General features: G+C 40.1%; 1 protein-coding gene across 1 annotated transcript in view; it reads right to left on the bottom strand.

The window, feature by feature from the left end:
- Nucleotides 1-5,616, bottom strand: part of LOC129674798 (UDP-glucuronosyltransferase 2A3-like) — a gene marked incomplete at its 3' end in the record, with an annotated part of 8,614 nt that extends 2,998 nt beyond the window's left edge. Inside the window, 2 exon segments of the mRNA XM_055604902.1 lie at nt 4,897-5,043; nt 5,046-5,616. Of these exon segments, the coding sequence (XP_055460877.1) occupies nt 4,897-5,043; nt 5,046-5,616 (718 nt within the window).
- Between the last annotated feature and the right edge of the window lie 4,964 nt (nt 5,617-10,580).

Raw genomic sequence — 10,580 nt, 5'->3', positions numbered from 1 at the left:
TCTTTCTTTCTTTCTTTCTTTCTTTCTTTCTTTCTTTCTTTCTTTCTCTCTCTCTCTCTTTCTTTCTTTCTTTCTTTCTTTTTTTCTTTCTTTCTTTCTTTCTTCAATTCCTTCTGCATTCCAACCACAAAAAACATTACTCGCCAACCTATTATTAAGGGTGAGACAAGGAGATGAGGGAGTGGGCTACAGCCAGAAAACAAAGTGAATAAATTGTAATAAATAATAATAATAATAGTAGTAGTAATAATAATAATAATAATAATAATAATAATAATAATAATGTAAAAAGAGAAAGAAACCAACCTGCTATTGTCCCGTCTTTTGCAATCTTAGATGGCCCAACTGCTTGTGGATTTTCTATCTTGTAATGCTTATCTTACACAAGTTGCTTAATGCTTTTCAAATTTAAAACCTGTGAAAACTTAAAACCAGAAGAGTGAAATCACAGTATCAGCTCCCAAGTTTCTGCTACATGTCTGGGCAGTCAGTTAGATGTTCAAATCAATGAAGTTGCTCAGCTTAAGAAAAATTAGTGTGTCCCTGGTGTTGGATTTTCACTAGACTGGATAACATTTATGTGATAATTGAGGTTCTACAAGTGGCAGGTACCTTGACTTGTGTACGGATTTTCTTTTTTTAAATTTTTTTATTTATTACAATATATTCACTCTATATGCCAGCTATAGTCCCTTCCCTGATTCCCTCCCAACCTCTTCCTCTCTCCCTCTTCTCCTTCCATGCCCCTTCCCCAGTCCACTGATAGCGGAGGTCCTTCTCCCCTTCCCTCTGACCCTAGATTATCAGGTCTCATCAGGAACGGCTTCATTGTCTTCTCCTGTGGTCTGGTAAAGCTGCACTACTCTCAGGGCAGGTAAACAAAGAGCCAGCCACTGAGTTCTTGTCAGAGACAGCCCCTGTTCCCCTTACTAGGGTACCCACTTGGATACTGACCTGCCGTGGCCTACATCTGAGCAGGGGTTCTAGGTTATCTCCATGAATGGACCTTGGTTGGAGTATCAGTCTCAGAAAAGACCCCTGTGCCCAGATTTTTTGGTTCTGTTGCTCTCCTTGTGGAACTTCTGTCCCCTCCAGGTCTTTCTATCTTCCCCTTCTTTCATAAGATTTCCTGCACTATGCCCAAAATTTGGCTATGAGTCTCAGTGTCTGCTTTAATACCCTGCGGGGTATAGTTTTTCAGAGGTCCTCTATGCTATTCTCCTCTCCTGTTCCATATTTTCTCCATCTTCTGAGGTCTACAGTTGGGATACAAAGTAAATATAAATAATGAAAAATTAAAAATAAAGGAAAACAAAACTAATGATACCATCTGCAGGTCGAATGACAACATTCCTGTTGAGGACAATTTCAGCCAAAGGCAAATTCAAAATAAGAGGCTGAATAGAAAGTATAAACATGAATCCACATAAATATAACCATCTTTCCTTTTGACAAAGATAGCCAAAATATACATCTTTAACAAATGGGGAAAGGGAAAACTGGATGTTAAAAGAATGGACTTGATCTGTTTCTATCACCTTGCATAAAATAATCTCCAAATGCAGCAAAGATCTCAATGCGAAAACAATAAAACACAAAACTGTTTAAAAACAAACAAACAAACAAACAAACAAAAAAACAAAAACCAGACAGAGTCCTACAAAAAAGGTGGAGAAAATTAAAGCACTGGAATTGACAAATGGGACCTCCTAAACCAAAAAGTAGAGGAAGAATTTGATTGAAGAGAAAGCCCTGAGCATGTTTTCAGAATATTTTACAGCTGTCTATCAGATAAAGTATTAATATCTAGAAACTTTTAAAAATCAAATATAAAGTATCAAGGAAACAGCAAAATAATTAAAACTAGGTGCTGGATCTGGATTGAGACTTCTCAAAATAAACACAAAACTGACTAAGGGATATCTTTAAAAGTGTTTAACATCCTTAGCAATTAGGGTACTGAAAATTAAAATTATTTTGATATTTTGTCCTACCTAACTACAATGGCAAAGGTAAAAAGAAAACCCAACTGACAACAGATGATGATAGGGATAAGGTAACATTAATATATAAGCTATTCAAAAATACATAAAATTATTTCTGTGTACAGAAACCTAAGTAAGTATGCCACAAAGCACAAAGAGTGATAATGTTTACCACCACAACAACAATCATAGTTTATCAAACAAAAGTAATCCCAGTTCAAGGCATGGGAAAACTTCTTTCAAGTTGTTGATTAAGGAAATCTGTGAATCTAGGAGATACCTACCACAACATATTTTATTGCTATTGCCTTTAGATACTCACAAAATCTGAAAGACCCTATTAGTGAAGAGAATAAACAATTCTGAAACAGAATGCAATGGAAACTAGCTGGAACTAACCTGGAATGATCCCTTCTGAGCACTAGTGGCTTTCACAGTAATGAAAGTGCTATTTAAGCTGCCTTGGGGGGAAAAATCAAACAATTTTTCTACTAGCTGTAAAACTTAAATAAAATGAAGGTCCATCCACATTTTTACTTACAGGGGATATAGTGTCAAACTTTACTATCATGTAGCAATATGTATGCCTTTCTCACTATGGCCCCTACTGGGAAAAATATGGCTAGGCCTAACTCATAACTAGTGTAACAAATGCCAACAGTGATTTATCTGTGGATCTCTGTGTCCCATTTATCTCTGAAGAAGAGCTGAAAATGATCATATTTAGCTTAACACATGGATTAAAAGCTGGGACAGTAAGCAAATATGGTTGCCATCTTTAAGAAAGAGCTATGGATATTCATGCAAAGAATTTGTTAAGTAATAGAAGAGAAAGGAGCTGTCTACAAGAGCAGGGACTAGGTCTGAAACAAACAAGCTCTGGACCTGTGGGCATGAATGGAAGAAAAAAGTTCTTGCTTTGTCATCATTGTACACTCAATTGACTCAAAGTTGTACTCTGAACTCCAGTGCTGGTAACTATAACCCTTTAAAAAGGATGATGATGTGGCAAGCCCTGATGAGAACTGAGAAGCTAAGGTCAGACAGAAGGTGAGGAAGTCCTTCCCTATGAGGGGACTAGGGAAAGGCATAGGGGGAGAAGAGGGAGGGTGGGTGAGACTGGGAGAAGACAAGGGAGATGGCTGCAGCGGGGATAAAAAGTGAAATTGTAATAAATAAATTTATAAATAAAATTAAATTTTAAAAATGGATGAAGCTCTGATAGTGTCACCGGGGACTGCTTCACAACAAAGACCATACACAGAGAGGACCTAGACCCCCTGCTTAGATGTAGTGCATAGAGAGCTCAGTCTCTATATGAGTTCCCCAGTAAGGGCAGAAGACAGTCTCTGACGTGAACTCTGTTGCCAGCTCCTTGATCATTTCTAAGTGGAGGGGCGACCTAGATAACCCACAGAGGAAGAGAATTCAGGCAGTCCTGATAGGCTAGGGTCAGACAATAGGGAAGGAGGACTTTCCTTATCAGTCGACTAGGGAAGAGGGATAGGGAAGAAGAGGGAGGGATTCATCTCTTCCTAGAGATGAAGGCGAGGGCTACAACTGGGACACAAAGTGAGTAAATAATAATAATAATAGAGTCAAAGTGAAAATTTGATAGAGTAGTTTATACTTCAGGCAGTGGAATACAAAAACCTGGAAACAGTACCAAACACTAAAAGACTTTCGTCAGAGGTTAAAGCACAGTAAATTTTTCACTTCACCAAGGACATTTATTCTGTTTCATTCTGTTTTCTAATGAATGATTGCTTTTGCCTTTCAACTTGATGTTCAATCTGAGACTGAGTCTATCAGTTTTCATTCAGTATTTTTTTTTCTTAACAAGAATCTCAAAGATACATTAAATAACAAACATAAAGACATGCAGATTTTTAAACATTTTAGTAGTTTAATTCTTGATTATGCTAGGTTGCTTTAACCACAGTCTTCCATGATTAATCCATAATTTGAAACATGCATAAAATACATTATCAATTCTAAGAAAAATGATGCATAGATAAATGTCAATAGAAAATAACATGATTTTTTTGCAAGATACATGAATACAATTAATCCCAGGACATGGAATATATATTCTCAAAAATGATAGGTACTTTTTTGGTAAACAACATTCACTGTTGAGAAAAAAACAAAACAAAACTTTTGTGCCTGTAGTAAGATGTTTTGTGCCAGTAATAAGAATCTGAATGATACATTAAGGAACAAGCAGAAAGATATGCTGATTATAAAAAAAGGTAATAGTTTAATTCTTTATTATGCTACATTGGCAGGGTTGGTTTAACAACAGTCTTCCATGATTCATCCACAATTTACAACATGCATGAAAATATTAGGCACCTTAATTGGCAGGAGAATGGTACAAATTTGAGACCAATAATTGGTGGTTTCAAATATTTGTGGAATAAAATTCAGAGGGAATGCATTGCATACTGAACTGTTCTCATCCTTAAATTAGTCTATATTTCATCTTATTACAGGCATACAATCTTTTTTCTTAATTTTTGCAAAAGAGTATTGTTCACCAATAAAAGACCCATCAGTTTTTAAAATATACATTCCATGTTCTGGAATTAGCTGTATTCTTGTATCTGACAAATAAAATCTATTTTATTGCCATTTATTTGTGCATCATTTTTCTTAGAATTGGTAATGAGCTATAAAATTTCAAAATACTATTAAACATTTTAATGATTATAAACACATGGCAATAATAGCAAAATAACTTTTTTTGTCTCTCTAATTAGTTATCAATAGACAATTTATTACTTTGACTTGTAGAGTTTTACACCCCCACCAGGATTTATAAAATGCATTTCTCAAATTTTTTTTAAACATTTCTTTTGCTTTATAATAATATTTAACAACTAGCTTAGCATGAAAAGTATTCTCTTACCTAGTGCTTCACTGTAAAACTGATCCCAGAATGAAAAGTCATACTGCTGGATCCAAAATTCAAAAAACAGTGAAAGTATCATATTTTTCACCCTTTCTGGAAAGGTCATACTGTCTGTTAGTTCACCCATGATTACTGGCACATAAAAAGTGGAACTGGAAGCTGGCCACAGTATTTTTCCATGCTGTAGCCCATGCTGAACCTCAGCGTGTTTACAAAAGGAATCTGAAGCACGTCTGCCGTGAGCTCTCCACAGGGAATGACGGAGTCTATAACCATCACATCATATTTTGCATCCCGGAGCTTGCTCATGACTGTCTGGTTGTACAACACACTCCTGCAAAGATCTTCAAAAACTTCAGTCAGCTGAAGAAAGAAATCTTGCAGTGTTCTTGCTGCTTGCCACAAGGACAAGTTTGGAATGACATTCACAGCTAGATTTACCATCTCTTTTAGATAATGCTCAGGAATCTCATTTTCATAAGGCACAGGGATATTCTCAAAGTGCAGTGCGGAATGTTGATTCTGATCTATAAGGATAGCAGGATATCTCAGGACTGTCACTTCATGCCCTCTTGCTGCCAGCGCCTCAAGAATAGTCTTTACGTTCAGCCAGTGGCTCATGTCAGAGGGCCACACAAGGACCTTGCCGCAGAAGCCACAGCCAGCACAGCACAGGTACAGCAGAAAAACTACTGCGGCCCATTTCTCAGGCACCATGATGTGCCTCCCCAAGTAGCTCTGCAGAGATTTGAGTGTTTGTCCATTTGCATAACAATGTAGATATAAAATAAATTAAATATTAACTTTTTAAGTTATGAAAACACAAGTAAAGAGATTTCTGTCTGATAAAACACCCACAGACCATTGTTTTGTAGACAGTAAGCATTTAAATACTTATGAAAAACTGGATCTATTTGTGAAACTGGGACAGATGTGATATTTTAAAATTAAGAATGTACTTTTCCCTGTCTTTTCCTACTTCCTAGGTCAATCCAGTTTGCCCTTCTGAATAAGGACTAAGCATCTTCCCTAGAGTCCTCCTTTTTTGTTTAGCTTCCTTAGGACTACAGATTTTAGTATGTTTATACTATATTATATGGTTAATATCCACTCATAAAAGAGTATATACCATTGTGTCTTTCTGCTTCTGGGTTACCTCACTCAGGATATCTTTTCTAGTTCCCACCTTTTGCCTATAAATTTCATGACTGATTCCCTTGTTTTTAATAGCTGAGTAGTATTCCATTGTGTAAATGCACCTCAATTTCTTTATCCATACGGCAGTTGAGGGACATCTGTGTTGTTTCCAGGTTCTGGCTGTTATGAATAAAGCTGCTATGAACATAGTTGAGCAAATGTCAACAGGACAGGAGCCTTCCACAGAAGGCCTCTGAAAGACTCTACCCAGCAGGTGATAGAAGCAGAAGCTAAGACTCATAGCCAAACTTTGGGCAGTGTGCAGGGAATCTTATGGAAGAAAGGGGTGATAGAAAGACCTGGAGGGGGCAGGAGCTCCACAAGGAGACCAACAGAGCTGAAAAATCTGAACCTAGGTATGCCATGCAGAGACTGATGCATCAATCCAGGACCATGCATGGAGAGGACCTAGACCCCCTGCTCAGATGTAACCCATAGGCAGCTCAGTCTCCATGGAGGTTCTCTAGTAAGGGGAGCAGAGGGTGTCACTGGTATGAGCTTGGGTACCTGCTCTTTGATCAACCTCTCTGGGCCACAGAGAAAGAAGATCCAGACAGTCCTGAATAGACCTGATTGCCTGGAGTCAAATATTAGGTGAGTAGGACCTCTTTGATCAACTTCCCCTGAGGGTTGCAGCCTTGCTAGGCCACAGAGGATAACAATGCAGCCAGTCTGGATGAGACCTGATAGGCTAGGATAAAAAAGAATGGGAGGAGGACCTCCCCAATGAGTGCAATAGAGGAGGGGCTTAGGGAGAGAAGAGAGAAAGAGGGTGGGATGGGAGGAGATTAGGAAGGGGGACAGCCATGATAAAAAGTAAATAAATTGTAATAAATAATAAATTAAAAAAACAAAAGAAAATAAACCAGATTCCATTAAAAATAAATAAAATTAAGAATGTAATGTAGCAGGCATACCAGCTGAGTGTCAGAAAGGGAGCTACATAAAAGTTATTAAGGAAAATGAGTAAGAAAATATATGCTAAATATAAATGATGTTGGAATTATGATCACTGGAGTGGAAAGTTCTCATTTTACAGTATGAATCACAGAGTATGCAAGAAGAAGCCCTGTTCAAATAGGAGGCTCTGAGACTCTTAATATTATGCTATGAGTTTATTTTCAATCTCTAAGAAAAATGTGTCAGGGAGAATATATCTTGGTCTGTGAATGGAACCATAGGGTTAGAGTTCTTATGACTGATGAAAAGTGATAGTTAATTGGTGTTTTTAGAAAATGGCTGATGCCACATGCCTGCAATCCTAGCACTTCAGGAAGGGTACAGATGTCAATGGGAGTCAACCCCTGATAGTGTCTGGAGGGTCAGGAACCAAAGGTAGGATAGCCCAAAGATTTAGGATAGAACCAAACATCAGTGGTCAAAAAAAAATAATAATAATAGCAGGGGGCGGGGCAAGATGGCAGCACCAGGAGGACTCTCATTCTGAGCAGCAGCACAGCAGGATTGGCAAAGTGACCAGAAATCAGAACTCGCGGCCATAAAACACAAGTGATTGTGTTTCACAGGTGAGAGGATACCCCACGGTGGGGGATTCAATCAGCTTTAACTCACCCTGCTAAACTGCGGAAGAGATCCTGGTTCCTCCAGGCGCTTGGTTGCCAGCCCAGAGCTACACGCCAGTGTGATCTGGTCACTGTTTCAGACTGAACTGTGGGACCAGAACATCACAGACTGGATTTTCCAGTCGAGAGATAACCCCACGGAGCAAGAAACGATTGGGACCGACCTTAGGTCACCCAGACATCCTGTGGAAAAGACTCGCTTTCCACGGGCGCCCCAGGAGCCATCCCGGAGCCAGAGCCAGGGACCCAGGTGTGAGCACAGAGACCTGCCTGCGGGCCTGATTCGGCGCCTCAGATAGAACTATGGGCCCAGGGCACCAGGGCACCAGAGCACCAGAGGACTGCGTTTCACTGTCAGGTGCAAACCCAATGGGAGGGAAACGGCTGGTCTGATCTCAGAGCACTCAGCCGACACCCCCACCCTGAAAGGTCTCAGGAAAATTATCCAGTTTAGGCAGACAACCAGGCCCCCAAAGGCCAGAAAGGCAGAGCCACAGGCAGGCATCTGTGCCTGTGGGTTCTACTCGCCACCCCAGACAGAACATTGGTCCCCAAAGCAAAGACTGGGTGTCTCTGACAAAAGGAAACACCCAGCAGAGGGGATCATCAGGTCTAACGCTCAGGACACCCAGCACCAAAAGACTTTCTGGATTCACAAAGACTCTAGGCTCTAGCTTTCAAATGCAGGCAGGAGCGCTGTGCTCAGCCGCCATTATTGAGTTTCCCTAGGGCACTGGGACATGCAGCTGCATCCTCAGACCTACAAAAGCCAGAGAGCCATTACAGCAGCCCTCAGATACTGTGCCAAGGATCAACCAGTTATTCCTAGCTAGACTGTCAAAACTGTGGGAATCCCTGGTCCTTCAAGAGGGCTGCACCCACAGCCTCTGGAACAGAGCAGTGACTGCAGCCGCCATCCCAGACAGAGACACACAGCTTCTGGTCCAGAGTGAAGCACCCAGCCTCCAGACCAGAGCGGGGCCCCCAGGCGCCAACTCAACCTAGGTGCACATTCTCCAGGCCCAGAGCAGAGCACTCAGCCTCTGGCCCAGAGACTTGCTGGGCACACCTCTAACTTTCTCAGACATAACTGTGTACTCCAGGATAACAGACTGAATTTCCCTGTTGGGAGAAAACCCCACAGCCAGGGAATCAGAAGGTTCTTCAAGAGGACTGTACCTGTAAAACTGTAACAGCAGCAGCTCACTAAATTTATAACAAGAAACCCAGTAGTGGGGCAGCTGTCTTGAGAACTTCTATGGGTAAGAGGAGATCCCCCCTGCTTAACAAAGACCACAGCTACTACTCAGGGCTATACACCTGAGGTGAGCAGTGGCAATTCCTGAGAAACACTGGCCACACAGTGACCATAACCAAAAAGCAGAGGGGACTCCTTTAGGAATCCTCCGACCAAGGGGATTCTCCCAACCTTAGGACTCCAAGAAGCACAGAAACCAACAGCCAACACCTAAAACAGCCCAATGGGTAGAGGTCAGCGTAAAAGCTCAACCAAAAAAAGACAGAGCAATATGGCATCTCCAGAACCCAACCATCCAGGGGAGAACAGCCCTGGTCATCGCAGCATAATAGAAAATCAGTAAGATGACCTTACATCTATGCTGATAAAGAGGATAATAGAGGAAACAAATAAAATGCGTAAAGAATTAGAGGAAGATGAAACCAAACAGATCATGGCTATCCATAAAGAAATGGAGGAAGTTAAAGACAAGCAGATTATGGCCATCCATGAAGAAATACGGGAAGATGCAGCCAAACAGCTTGCAGCCTTCAGAGAAGAAATAATTAAATCACTGAAAGAAATAAAAGAAACAGAGTTGAAGGAACTAAAAGAAAAAGAGGAAAATACAACCAGACAGGTGAAGGAAGTAAACTAAACAACTCAAGACCTGAAGATAGAAATGGAAAAATGAAAGAAAACACAAATGGAGGAAATAATGGAGAGGAAGAATTTAGGGAAGAAAACAGGAACTACAGAAGTAAGCATAACCAACAGACTACAAAAGATGGAAGAAAGAATCTCAGGTGTAGAAGATACAATGGAAGAAATCGATGTATCTGTCAAACAAAATGTTAAATCCAAAAAATGCCTGACACAGACCATCCAAGAAATCCAAGACAATATGAAAAGACAAAACCTAAGAATAATAGGTATAGAGGAAAAAGAAGACTCCCTTCTCCAAGGCCCAGAAAATATTTTCAACAAAATCACTGAAGAAAATTTCCCGAAGTTAAAGGAGAGGCAAATAAGAATACATGAGGCCTACAGAACACCCAACAAATTTGACCAGAAAAGAAAATCCTCCCGCCACATAATAATCAAAACAGTAAATATACAGAACAAAGAAAAAATACTAAAAGCTGCAAGGGAAAAAGGCCAAGTAACATAAAATGGAAAAGCCATTAGAATTACACCTGACTTTTCAACGGAGACTATGAAAGCCAGAAGGGCCTGGGCAGATATCATGCAGACCCTAAGAGAACACAGATGTCAGCCCAGGCTACTATACCCTGCAAAACTCTCAGTCCTCATAGACGGAGAAAACAAGATATTCAATGACAAAAACAAATTTCAACGATACCTACACACAAATCCAGCATTACAGAAGACACTGGAAGGGAAAACACAACCCAAGAAAATTAGCTTCTGTCAAGAAAACACAGGAAATATTTACCTTGCTACAGTAAAACAAAAAGCAACCAAGCACACAACCTTATGACCACAGCGGGGCCATCAAAATCAAAAGATCTAACAGCCAGTGGTCATTAATCTCTCTCAACATCAATGGACTCAACTCTCCAGTAAAATCCACCAAGAAGACATCACAATCCTGAACATCTATGCCCCAAATACAAGAGCACCCACATTTGTAAAAGAAACAT

Source organism: Psammomys obesus, unplaced genomic scaffold (assembly GCF_907164565.1).
Source record: "Psammomys obesus unplaced genomic scaffold, mPsaObe1.curated_primary_1811, whole genome shotgun sequence".
NCBI classification, from domain to species: Eukaryota; Metazoa; Chordata; class Mammalia; order Rodentia; family Muridae; genus Psammomys; species Psammomys obesus.
The sequence above is the reverse complement of the archived record's forward strand: the minus strand, read 5'-3'. Positions and strand labels throughout refer to the sequence as shown.